General features: G+C 35.6%; 1 protein-coding gene across 2 annotated transcripts in view; it reads right to left on the bottom strand.

Annotated features, from left to right (window-relative positions):
* Positions 1-278: 278 nt before the first annotated feature.
* Positions 279-14,119, bottom strand: part of foxo3b (forkhead box O3b) — a 117,424-nt gene continuing 103,583 nt past the window's right edge. For both annotated transcript variants that reach the window (XM_072916266.1, XM_061987262.2), the window contains 2 exons: positions 9,738-11,203; positions 279-824 (listed from right to left, as the gene is read on the bottom strand). In XM_072916266.1, coding sequence (XP_072772367.1) covers positions 9,758-11,203 — 1,446 coding nt within the window. In that variant the 3' untranslated portion in view covers positions 279-824; positions 9,738-9,757. The remainder of the gene's footprint in view (positions 825-9,737; positions 11,204-14,119) is intronic.

Genomic DNA, 14,119 nt, shown 5'->3' with positions numbered 1-14,119 from the left:
GGATATGAGCGCTGCCAGCATATCCTACTGCGTGATTCAAGTCATTTGGCAACGTACAGAATAAAAGAGCTTATTGTTTAACTGGAGAAATAAATGGCTTCCGAACCCCACCCTGCACGGGGTCAGCCTCGCCCCCGCCCCGAGTGGCTGCAGCTGTGGGCTTGTGGAGGCGGAGGTGGGTGCACACAATGACAAAGTCAACACTGTTTACATAGCACCTGTAATGCTGCAAAAATGTCCCCCCCTACCCCCACCCCCCCATTCCCCCCCCCCCCCCCGCTACATCATACATGTATCATTTAAAAGCCTTCTTGCGCTGCACACAAACACCCACAAAGGGACTATTTTTCTTCCTGTATCCTTCCGCCGTCGGACACAAACGCCCTTCAAATTCAAAAGTGGACGTGCGCGGCGTTTCATCGCTAACTCATGTCCACGTAGAAGCGATTATAGGTCAGAAAACAAACAAAAACATTTCAAATCAGGGAGGAAAATACAAGACAAGACTTCCAGCACGCCATTTGTCCGCCTCCATCTGATGTCTCTTTCGCGGCCACTCGCATAATTCCGCCACTTTATGTTTTTTTTGGAGGAGGCTTTTTTTCCCCCGAGAAGTCTCGTCGGGCCTTTTCCCGCCTCGTCAACGAAGGAGCGGGGGAGGTTTGGAGGGTAAGTGGCGGGGCTTTGGAGCAAAGCGTTAAAGCTCTCGACAAGTCTTCCTCTGTAAACACAAGGTTGGTATTTGATGTGCTGATGGCTGCTTTTGGCAAATAAAAAGAGTGCGGGTCTGGATTTGTGTTCCTCCTGCAGTACACAGTTCGGACCTGCAGGGGGGGAACAAAAAAAAAAAAAAGATTCAATGAGGATTTTCGACAACCCGATACCGATCTGATAATTTGACAAAAGATTATAGACCTGAAAACGTTTTATAGTAAAGTAACTGAAATACAGCAGGGGGTGGTGGTTGAATCCTTTTTCAATGCAGTCTGCTGAAAATGACGGAAAGCGCCGCTCTATATGGCGACTGGCGCTGTGGTCAAAAACACATTTCAGGATATACTCTCCCGCTGACTGGCGGATAAAGTGACACGTTTCATGTGTCGGGGTAAACCACGACGAATGGTGCCATATGCATCTCCTTTTCTACTGCACAACGCACTTTTATACAATGTAGAAAAAGTTATATTACAAAAAGTAGTTTTTATTTTTTTTAGAAAAAGTCATATTGCAAAAGTCGTTTTTATTCTTCAGAAAAACTCATATTGCAAAAGTAGATTTTTAGGGGGGGGTCCCCCGAAAAATTCCTGTTGTTGCAAAAGTGAAGTCAAATTTCACAATCTTTCAAAAGTAAAGCAAAACATTTTTGAGAAAAAGCCATATAATAAGAATTGTCTTTGTTTTTTGTTTTTTTGTTTTCATAGAAAAAGTAATAATACAGCAAAAGTAAATAAAAATGTTATATCTTGCAAGAATAAAGTCAAAAATTTTGGAGAAAAAGTCATATTGTTGCAAAAATTAAAGTAACATTTCGTAAGAATAAGAGTAAGAATAAGACTAAGAATAAAGTAAAACATTTTTGAGAAAAAGTCATAATGTTACAACAACGGTACTTTCATTTTTTTTTTTAAAGCGAAAGTCATAATCCTGCAAATCAAAAATTGTATTTATTTTTTAGAAACAATCATAATCTCGCAAAAGTAAAGCAGAATTTTTTTGAGAAAAAGTAATATTATAAGAAAAGTCCTTTGTGTTTTTATATTTTAGAAAAGAAAGTCATAACTTAGCAAAAGTAAATTATTTTTTTATAATCTTGCAAGAATAAAGTAAAACGTTTTAAAAAAAAAAAGTCATATTAAATGGCAACTGGTGCTGTGGTCTAAGTTGGAATAGCCACAAAACACATTTCAGGTTATACTCTCCTGCCGTCTGGCGGATAAAGTGACACGTTTCACGTGTCGGGGTAAACCGAGACGAATGGTGCCATATGAATCCCCTTTTTTACTGCACAACCCACTTTGATAAAATGTAGAATTTTCTAGTATTGTTGTGAATCAGATGACGTATTAAATGTGTGGGATTGAATACAACATACTAGGGTTGTCTCGATACATTGATACTTTTCAAAATAAAGGCGACCACAAAAATGTCATTATTTGCTTAATTTTAACATATAATCTTATGATACATTAAATCTATCTTATTGGAAGCAAATAATTTTGGCATTAAATGAAAATAGTGAACACACTAGACAACTTGTCTTTTAGTAGTAAGTAAACAAACAAAGGCTCCTAATTTAGCTGCTGACATATGCAGTAACATATTGTGTCATTTATCATTCTATTATTTTGTCAAAATTATTAAGAACAAGAGGTAGAAAATGGATTATTAATCTACTTGTTCATTTACTGTTAATATTTGCTTAATTTCTGTTTTAATGTTCTATCTACACTTCTGTTAAAATGTAAATAAAGACTTATTCTTCTGTTGTTTGGATACTTTACATAAGATTTAGGTGATACTACCAATCCAATACCAAATAGTTACAGGATCATCCAATGGTCATAATTAAAGTTCTCCTGTGTCCAGGGACATATTTCCTGACTTTATAAACAATAAAAAAGACAAATGATTTTGCGATAATAAATCAATATTGATGTAATCATTGCAGTATCGACCTTATACGGCTTTCTTTACTTGGTATCGTTACAGTCGATGTCTGTGTAGATCCACCCATTTCTTTACAGTCAGGAGCGCTAGCTTGCTATTAGCGGTTAGCTATTGTATCCTCCTACGGTGCGTAGTGAAGCATGTTTAGCTATTCCTCATCCTGCAGGGATGATACTTGTAAGAAACTTACTTTAATTTCCGCCATGGACGTGAGGATTAGTGATTTAGAATTAGCTAATACACTGCCGGCTGCGGATGGACGGTAGCCGCTAGCTCGCTAACGGCTAACAAGAGTCTTGCACAGTGGTGCGTCAATGTTAATAGCTTCAACTTTATCATGACTTTTTAAGCCAAAATGTGTCTATTCTCTCTTTTCTATCTATGCACTGTTTCTGCTTGTTAGTACTCCGTGCGTTGCCTAACATGCGCCCCTGCTCGTTTTACCAGCAATGTCACAACGTGACGACGGCGCAAGTAAAAAAAAACATATTGGTATTTTTTAGAAGCAGTATAGTACCGTTTTTTAATTTAATTTTACTAGTACCGGTATAACGTTTAAGGAAGTATGGGGGTGGTTTCCTTAAATATGTAAAAGAGACTGATCTCAAATTTAACCCCCATTGAAAAGTAATTCCAAGGTAGATAATTGATGAGCCTTTTGTCTGATTTTGTGTATTGCTGCACCGTGTTGGGGACATTCAGGAGTGCAGTTGTCTGTTTTTTTCTTTAAATGATAAATAAATGGGTTGTACTTGTATAGCGCTTTTCTACCTTCAAGGTACTCAAAGCGCTTTGACACTACTTCCACATTTACCCATTCACACACACATTCACACACTGATGGAGGGAGCTGCCATGCAAGGCGCTAACCAGCACCCATCAGGAGCAAGGGTGAAGTGTCTTGCTCAGGACACAACGGACATGACGAGGTTGGTACTAGGTGGGGATTGAACCAGGGACCCTCGGGTCGCGCACGGCCAATCTTCCACTGCGCCACGCCGTCCTTTCATAGTTTATTATTTTAATTTTATTTTATATATAATTTATGTGGTTTACTTGTTTGGGGGAGGAAAGAAGGAACATTTGACATGTGTTTAATTGTGCAATATTACCCTTCTAGTGCAATACACCCGACACTGATTGTTATTTATTACTCCGGTACTCTTGTCTTGTTCTGTATATTGTACAGTATTTTGTATAGTGTTTTGTATATTGTACAGGATTGCTTATTATCTTTATTGGATAGTAGTCTGTTTATTTCAATTCTTAGTTTTATCTTTATTACCTCTTGTGTAATTTATTTTTATCCCATATTTGTTCCCACTACCGCACCTTAAATTGGAGTCCTAATCTCGTCATATGCAAATATAATGACAATAAAGTCCATTCTATTCTATTTAATTTAATTGTATTAATTAATTAATTAATTAATATAATTTAGTTTAATTGTATTTCTGGACTCTATATGTAAAAAATCTAATAAACAAATGTTAAAAAAAACAACAATTATAAGCTACCATTTTAATTATTTGTGTTTTGCCTCAAAGTCTTCCTGTATCCAGTAACTTGCTGTTCGTGAACAATAACAAAAACTAGGGATGTCCGATAATGGCTTTTTGCCGATATCCCGATATTGTCCAACTCTTTAATTACCGATACCGATATCAACCGATATATACAGTCGTGGAATTAACACATTATTATGCCTAATTTAGACAACCAGGTATGGTGAAGATAAGGTACTTTAAAAAAATAAATAAAAATAAAATAAGATAAATAAATTAAAAACATTTTCTTGAATAAAAAAGAAAGTAAAACAATATAAAAACAGTTACATAGAAACTAGTAATTAATGAAAATGAGTAAAATTAACTGTTAAAGGTTAGTACTATTAGTGGACCAGCAGCACGCACAATCATGTGTGCTTATGGACTGTATCCCTTGCAGACTGTATTGATATATATTGATATATAATGCAGGAACCAGAATATTAATAACAGAAAGAAACAACTCTTTTGTGTGAATGAGTGTGAATGGGGGAGGAAGGTTTTTTGGGTTGGTGCACTAATTGTAAGTGTATCTTGTGTTTTTTATGTTGATTTAATAAAAAACAAAAAACAAAAAAAACAAAAAAACGATACCGATAATAAAAAAAACGATACCGATAATTTCCGATATTACATTTTAACCCATTTATCGGCATCTCTAACAAAAACCACCCCAAAAATGATTGTCGTAAAGAGAACAATAATAATAAAACAAAAATACATCTAATTGTCACCAATAACGAGGCAAAATACAAAACGGCGAGTCGCTCGGAGGCGCTTGGGGAGCTCAAGGCAAAAACTTGGATGTCTTAGCATAGCATCAAAAACGCACGGACGTCGGAAGTAGCGCTAAGATCACAATGTACCCCAGTGGCGAACATTGGACCTGCGCCAAGGGAACGGCGAGGCGGGTGTATAAGGGTGTGTGATTCGTGATGGCGGCATGTAGCGACACTAATTAACAAACAGAAACCGGAGTGCGAGCTCAAGCGCTAACGGGAACATAATCAAAATAAACACCACACTGCAAAAACTGAAATCTAAGTAAGATTAAATATCTCAAATAAGGGTGATATTTGCTTATTTTCTGTCTTATAAGATAATTATTCTCACTAAGCAGATTTGATGTTAGAGTCTTTTACTTGTTTTAAGGGTTTTGGTCTTAAATGATCTCAGTAAGATATTACAGCTTGTTGCTGAGAGTTTATGACCTATATTGAGTAAAACATGCTTGAAACTAGAATATCAACTGTTGCAAAGCTGTGTCATCAACACTCACACGTATAAAACTAATTTTTTAAAGTAATCATTTATTATTTCAAGCATGAAAAAAAAAATAAAAATCAGGACTTTGACACAATTGTGTTTCATAATTAAAACAGACGACAGCCAAATTGACTTTGCTGTTTTATTTTCAATGAAACAATAGAAAATACGTACTCTTATAGTAGTGCAGTTGGCACAGTACAGTAAACTGACAGTTAATATTTAAACATTTAACATTTCAAACAATTTTGAACAGAAATAGTTCATGCACATTCAGATAAATTCCTCAAAATTAAAAATTAAAGACATTTTGGCGTGATGATGTCATGTTATGGATGGAAAAATGCATTTTTAGACAATATGATTTGCCTGAGCGGCTAGGAGACCCCGAGAGTAACAAGCGGTTGTCTTGTTGCCTTTCCATTAAGAACAATAAATTAGTTTTTAGTATAAGTTTGCTGGTTTCAAGAAATGTAATGCCGAGCGCATATCATTATGTCAAGATAATGGCACTAGCATTTACTTAATTTAAGAATATTTTTCAACATATTGAGAATAAATGTCTTTTTTTCTACAAGAAAAGTGCACGTGTTATTAGTGAGAATATACTTATTTTAAGGTATTTTTGGGTTCATTGAGGTTAGCTCATTTTACTTGTTTTGGAAAGTCTTGACAAGCCAAATTTTCTTGTTCTGTTGGCAGATAATTTTGCTTAGTTCAAATTAAATGCCCCTAATTTTTGTATTTTTTGAACACTGACATTTTGCAGTGCAAACTGAGGAAAATAACAAAAGCATTACAAGGCATGACCTGGAAAACAGGTCATGTCACTAATCATTTAATGGCGTACATACTGATACTAGGTATTGATAGTATCTAAATCGATCACTCCTACTTTACATTGAAGCTTCAGCGGTTAGCTCCTTGTGTCGTCCTGTTCCATGTATGTGTGTGTAGCATGTTTAGCCATTCCTTGCCTTCTATTCCTCCAGTGATAAGGATACTTGGAAAAAACTTAAGTGTATTTTCCGCCATAGTGGTAAGGATTAGTGTCTTAGAAGCGGCTTCGCACTGTGGATAGACAATGCAGCTTGCTCTCAAATTTGAGCCGGTGTTTTGGCAAGACGCGCACTCCCCATGGAATGCATGCAACTCCTGCGTGTGTGTAACAAGGAACATGGAACTGTAATGGCGTCTCCCTTTGTGAAGGAACCTTCCAGGTGAGTGCAATCTCTGGTCGTGTAAACACTGGACACAAATACCCATGGTGCATTTGCACGGTTATTTTTACAAGATTACATTAAATGATTAAAAAATAAAAGGTATGACCGTCCATCATGACTTGCTTCAAATATCATAGCTTCAAAATTATCATTATGTGTCTGGGAGGCAGATTTGTACTTTATTAAAGTTTCATTACAAAGCGCTGAACTTTTTACGCTGGTATGACAGTTTAGGATGTTAAAATGTTACTTAAAGCACTGCCTGTAAAATGAATGCAAGTTTTATTTTAATGACTCATTGACTCTAAATATAAGCTAAGGTTTACACTTTATTTATGTGAAAGGATTGTTAAACTTTTTAAACCAAACTTGACTTTAATTTGATGCATGTTTTAGAAAAAGTCGCAAATCTACGAGAAGTTGGTTTATTTTGTTTGAAAAGAAAACTTTGTAATTTGATGCAAAAAATGTTTTCCCATCCATCCATCCATTTTCTACCGCTTGTCCCTTTCAGGGTCACAGGGGGAGCTGGAGCTGAGATAGGCTTTCTTTTCTTTTGAGATAAATTAGACTTACGGTAGACTTAGACAAACTTTATTGATCCACAAGGGAAATTGTTCCACACAGTAGTTCAGTTACAAAGGATGGAAAGGATAAGGATGGAAAGGATAATGCAGGTATAAAGTAGACAAAAAATGTAGTAAGTTGCAATATAAAATATAACATAAATGTAATATTTACATATTATATATACAGTATATAACATATACTGATATATTATATTATTATATTATATTTTTATATAATATATACAATATATAACAAATCTCAATTACCGTGTACAATATTACAGTACAGTATATGTAACAGCTGCAGCAAAAAAAAGGGCAGCATAAAATAGAGCGTATATCCAGCAGAAAATATACATTATAAAAGTTGTAATTGTACGACATTTCTCGTCCTTTTTGTTTTTTTAGTAGAATTTTTTTTTAAATTTTACATGAAAAAAGTCAGATCTATGAGAAGTGACTCCCGCAAATGTGACAGCGACAAGCAACGGCTGCAAAAAAAAAGATCAATGCACTTCAAAAATTAAAAAAAGTCGTAACTTTACAAGAAAAAGTCATACATATATGAGAAATTGGTTTAATTTATTTAAAGAAAAAAAATCTATAACAAGTGTTTGTTTGTTTTTTTAGAATTTTTGACAGCGACAAGCAACAGCTGCAAAAGAATACAACCAATGCACTTTTAAATAAAAATCAAGAAATCTATTAAAAAAAAAGTTGCTTTCTTTTCTTTTGAGATAAAAGTTGTAATTGTACGAGAAAAATAGATGAATGAGAAGTTGGTCTTGCATATCTGGCAGTGACAGCCACAAAAGAAAATGACCAAAGCACTTTTTTAATAAATACAGTCGTAATTTTACAAAAAAAAGTCATAAATCTATGAGAAGTTGGTTTATTTTGTTGAAAGTAGAAACTTTGTAATTTTACTGAAAAAAAAGTAATGGATCTATAACAAGCCATTTTCTTTTCTTCTTTTTTTTTTAAAGAAAAAAAGTCCTAAATCTACGAGACGTTGGTTTATTTTGTTTAAAAAAAAATTCTTCGGAATCTTACGGGAAAAAAAGTACACAATCTTAAAAAGAAAAAAGTAAATAAATCTAAGAGAAGTTGGTTTATTTTACGGAAAGAAAAAACTTCGTCATTTTACAAGAAAAAAAGTCAAAAATCTATAACAAGTCGGTTTCTTTTTTAGGGGGGAAAAAAGTTTTATTTAGGTTTATTTATTTATTAGGTGTTTTTTTGGACAGCGACAAGCAACAGCTACAAAAGAAAACAACCAATGCACTTTTAAATAAAAATCAAGTTGTAACTTTACAGAATTTTAGAATTTTCATTTTATTTTACATGAAAAAAGGCAGGCAACTACTGCAAAATAAAATGACCAATGCACTTAAATTTTTTTTTTTTTTAAAGTCGCAACTTTACAAGAAAAAGTCATAAATCTATGAGAAGTTGGTTTATTTTGTTTAAAAAAATGTTTTTGTAGTTTAACGATAAAAAAGTCACTTTCTTTTATTTTGAGAAAAAAGTTGTAATTTTCTGAAAAAAATGTCATAGATGAACGAGAAGTTGGTTCCGCAAATCTGGCAGTGACAGCCACAAAATAAAACAACTTAAAAAAAAAAGAAGTCATAAATCTTTGAGAATAGACATTGGTTTATTTTGTTTAAAGAAAAAACTTTGTAATTTTATGAAAAAAAGTTTTTTTTTTTTTTTTTTTCCCCTGGAAAAAAAGTCCTCAATCTACAAGATGTTGGTTTATTTTGTTTGAAGAAAATTATTTGTAATTTTACAGGAAAAAAAAGTGAAAAATCTGTAAGAAGTCGCTTTCTTTTTTGTTTTGTTTTTAGAAAAAAAAATCTTAAATCTATGAGATGTTGGTTTATTTTGTTTATAGAAAAAAACGTACTTTTTTTGGCAAAAAAAAAAGTTGTAAATCTATGAAAAGTTGGTTTATTTTGTTTGAATTAAAAACGGCAATTTTACGAGAAAAAAAGTAATGAATCTATAAGGAAACTTTTTTTTTTTTAATTAGTAAAACAAACGTCACTTTACGAATACAGAAAAAAACTTGGTAATTTTACGAGAAAAATAAGTCATAAATAATAACAAATCGGTTCATTTATTTTATAGAAAAAAAGTTATTTTACGCGAAAAAAAGTCATGGATCTATGATAAGTAAGTCCCGCAAATCTGACAGCGACAAGAGAACAACGCACTGTTGCATTCCAGCAAGCAAGCTCGCGGCTAACGTCCCTCCACAGTGCAATGCTATTTCTACGTCAGCAATGCTCGCCGACACAGCAGCACACAAACAACGTTTTTTTCAAGTATTATTATCACTGGAGGATAAGGAATAGCTATCAAGTATCTGGACAACAGCAGAATTACTACGTTTTAACATTGTTGTAGTACATACCTTTAAACGTGAAAATGAAATTTAAAAGAATGTTTTTGAGACGTACCTGCTCCACGGGGAAGCTCCTCAACCGGGTACCCAGCTCTGAGACGCCTGCTTGGTGGCCGTGAAGCCGCCAACGCCGTTCATGTTCGCCAGTGAGTCAAAGTTAAAGTCCAGGCCATCGGCGTCCATCAGCTCGTTCCTGATGATAGAGTCCATGTCACACTCCAGGCTGCCATTAAACATGTCCAGGTCCAGATCTGTGGGGAAGCGGTCCTGGCAGAGTCCCCCGGTGCCGCTCACTGCTCCGTTCAAGAAGATGGAGGTGTCAATCTGCATGGAGGAGGAGCCGTTCACCCCCACGGGCGACAGAAGGAGCTGCTGTTTGGCCAGAGAGTTCACTTCGTTGGTCAGATTCAGACCTCTGTTCATGGACCTCATGGCGCTCTGGTTGTGGTTGTTGCTCTGGACCATCTCCCCCTGGCTGCCCTGAAGTCCGCTGCCGGTTCCGAACGTCATGATGGGATCGTTTCGGAGCATGAGGCCGCGGCGCGAGTTCTGGGAAACGACAGCGGCGGCGCTGGCTTGCGACATCAGCGGGTCCGACTGCGTCATCATGACGTCGCTAGGGATGTGGCTTTCAGAGTTGAGCAGGTCTTGCAGCATCACGCTCCCGAAGCGTGAAGTGCCGATGCCGGAGAAGGACGTCTGCTTGTTCTCCTGGATGGTCTGCATGGGCGCCGGACGCAGGGAGGAGCCCGGTGCGTGCGGGCCGAAGATGGAGTTGCTGAAGTTACCGCCGCCGTTGGACGGAGAGTTGGAGGCGGGGGCGGGAGCCGGGGACGGCGAGATCAGCCCGTTGGTTTTGGGGACAAAAGCGAACCCTGAGGAGCCGTTTAAAGGGACTTGTCCCGGAGTGGTTGGCACCAAGTTGATGTTATCCAGCAGTTCGTCCATCATGTCATCTGTGATGCCGTCATTCAGGTTCATGGTACCAGCCAGGTCCGCCAGGCGAGGCAGCTCTGCGGGGACGGCCTTCCCGTTGGGCGTGTTGGCCGCATTCCCTGGGGACAAAGCCCTGCCGGGGCTGGCGTAGAGCATCGGCGAGAGAGGCGGCTCGTCATCAGGAACCTCGTCCAGCTCCGGGTTGGCCAGGATGGGGGACAGGCGGCCGCTTAGAGTGCTGGCGTTGGAGTTGGTGCGGGAGCGGAAGTCCGTCCAGGCGTCCAGCTCCTCGCTGCTTCGCGACGTCGGGCTCCCCGGCCATTTGGACAGACCGGAGGGACTGTCTGCGCCGCCTTCGCCGGCCGCGGCTGCCGCAGCCTGCAGGGCCGCCTTCTTTTTGGCGGCACGGCCACGGGCCGACTTGGTGTACTTGTTGCTGTTGTCCATGGAGACGGCGCGGCGGCGAGGGGCTTTGCCGCCCTTTCCTCCGTCAGGGTTGATCATCCACCAGGAACTCTTGCCTGTGCCCTCGTTCTGGACACGGATGAAACGGCTGTGCAGGGACAGGTTGTGGCGGATGGAGTTCTGCAACACAAAGAGAGGAACGACAGGTGAATATTGACTTGTGTGTCAATTTGTTTATTCAATCATAAACTCCCGATGTAAGCAGTTTTTAGGGAGGCGACACAAAACCTAAGCAATAAATAGTTGTAATTATGCCAGAAAAAAGTCAAATCTATGAAAAGTTGGTTTCTGTTTTTTTTTTTTTAAAGAAAAAAAGTCGTAGTTTTGTGAGAAAAAAAGTATTGAATCTATAAGAAGTTGTACCTGCAGATTTTACAGCAACAATAACAAGAGAACGGCCGCATCCTCAACGCACTTTAAAAAAAAAAAAAAAATCCGTAATTTTACGAAAAAAAAGTCATAAATCTTTGAGTAGTCAGTTTCTATTTTTTTTTAAGTTGTAATTTTGCAAAAGAAGTTATGAATCTATGAAATGTTTTATTTTTAACAAAAAATACCGAATTTTACGAAAAAACGTAAAATTTATGAGAAGTTTGTTTCATTTCTAAGAAAAAAGTACGAATTTTATAAAAAAAAAAGTCATAAATCTATGAAAAGTTGGTTTATTTTTTTATTAAAAAAAAGTCGGAATTTTACGAAAAATCTATGAGTAGTCAGTTTCCTTTTTAGAAAAAAGTTGGAATTTTGCAAAAAAAAGTTATAAATCTATGAAATGTTGTTTTTATTTTTAAGAAAAAATAATTTTACGAAAAAATTAAAATTCTATCAGAAGTTTGTTTCATTTTTAAGAAAGTTGGGTTATTGTTTTAAAGAAAAAAATCGTCATTTTATGAAAAAAAAGGCAAGTCTATGAGAAGTTTAAAAAAATAAGTCTTAATCATACGAGAAAAAAAGTCACACATCTACGAAAAGTTGGTCCCACAAATTTGAAAAAGACGAGCAACAGCGACAAGAAAACGGTCGTATCCACAATGCACTTTTTTAATAAAGTCCTAAGTTTACGGGAAAAAAGTTATACGTCTATGAGTAGTCAAAAGAATGGTTTATAAATCTATTAGAAGTTGGTTTATTAAAAAACAAAAAAGTCTGAAGTTTTTAAAAATAAAAGTCAAATCTTTGACAAGCTGTTTTTGTGAAAGAAGTATTAGTTCTCAGACAAACAAAGTGATGAGTCTATAAGAAGTCGGTCCTGCAAATTTGACAGTGACAAGCGACAATGCACTTTTTAAATAAATTAAGTCGTAATTTTACAAGAATAAAATAAATACATACATTTATGAGTAGTCAGTTTCTATTTTTTAGAAAAGAAGTCAGAATTTTACGAAAAAAATCATAAATCTATGAAAAGTTGATTTTTTTAAAGAAAAAAGTCGAAATTTTTAAGAAAAAAAAGTAATACATCTTTGACAAGTAGTTTTTCTGAAAGAAGTCTTAATTTTACAAAACCCATAAATATATGAAAAGTTGGTTCCACAAACTTGACAGTGACAAGAGAAAAAATGCGTTGCGACACACTTTTTGAATAAATAACGTATAAATACATTTATGAGTAGTCGGTTTGTTCTCCTTCTTTTTTTTCCTTTAATAAACAAATTCATAATTTTACAAAAATATCATAAATCCATGACAAGTAGGTTTATTTTTTCAAAGAAAAAGTTGTAATTTTACAATAAAAAACCCATTAACCTACAACAAGTCGGTTTCTTTCTTTATTTCTTTTTTTTTTAGGAAAAAAAGTCGTAATTTTGCAAGAAAAAAAGTCCTAAATGAATGAGAGCGACAATAGAACCGCGTCGTCAACACACAGTAGCAGTCTTGCCATCAATAGAATGGGAATGACCGCCGCTAATATTGATTTGTGCGTGTTTTTCTTTCAATTTTGTTAATTTAATCACGACCATTTAGAATAAACCCCTGATGTAAGCAGTTTTTTCGGGAGTTGACACAAAAACAAAGCGATAAATCCATTGTGTGCTCAAATTAGAGAGCATGTGCAGCAGTTTGAGCTAACGCCTGCATTGTTTGCACTGAGAGCAGAAAACACAGTCACAAAAAGTCTTATCTATGAGAAGTTGGTTTCATTTTTAAGAAAAAAGTTGTAATTTTACGTAAAAAAAAGTCAAATCTATGAGTTGTCATTTCCTCTTTTTTTTTTTTTTAAAGAAAAAAAGTTGTAATTTTGCGAAAAAAGTTATACATTTTATGAATTTTTTTTTCCAATTTCTAAAAAAAAAGAGTCATGAGTCTATAAGAAGTCGGTCCTGCAAATTTGACAGCGACAAAGAACGGCCTCATTTTCAATGCACTTTTTAAAAAAATAAAGTCGTAGTTTTCCAAGAAAAAAAATATAGAAAAACATTTGTGAGTAGTCAGTTTGTATTTTTTTTTATTTTTAGAAAAAGTCGTAATTTTACGTAAAAAGTCATAAATCTATGAAAAGTTGGTTTATTTGTTTTAAGAAAAAAGTCGTAATTTTTTAGAAAACAGCCATAAATCTTTGAGAAGTATTTTTTTTGAAAGAAGTCTTAATGTGACAAAACCCAGATATCTATGAAAAGTTAGTCCCACGAACTTGAGAGAATAAATGCATCGCAACACACTTTTTGAATAAATAATAACGTATAAATACATTTAGTATTTAGTTTCTTCTCCTTTTTTTTCTGTAATATACAAATTCATAATTTTACCAAAAAAATAGTAGGTTTATTTTTTTCAAAGAAAAAGTTGGAATTTTACAATAAAAAAAACATTAACCTACAACAAGTCGGTTTCTTTCTTTCTTTCTTTTTTTTTTTTTAGGAAAAAAAAAGTCGTAATTTTGCAAGAAAAAAAGTCCTACATCTATGAGAAGATGAAGAGAACAACCGCGTCGTCAACGCACTGTAGCAGTCTTACTAGCAAGCTCGCGGCTAACGCCCCTCCACAGCACAAATATTGATTTGTGCGTGTTTTTCTTTCAATTTGTTAATTTAATCA

Source organism: Nerophis lumbriciformis, linkage group LG26 (genome assembly GCF_033978685.3).
Source record: "Nerophis lumbriciformis linkage group LG26, RoL_Nlum_v2.1, whole genome shotgun sequence".
Taxonomy (NCBI): Eukaryota; Metazoa; Chordata; class Actinopteri; order Syngnathiformes; family Syngnathidae; genus Nerophis; species Nerophis lumbriciformis.
The sequence above is the reverse complement of the archived record's forward strand: the minus strand, read 5'-3'. Positions and strand labels throughout refer to the sequence as shown.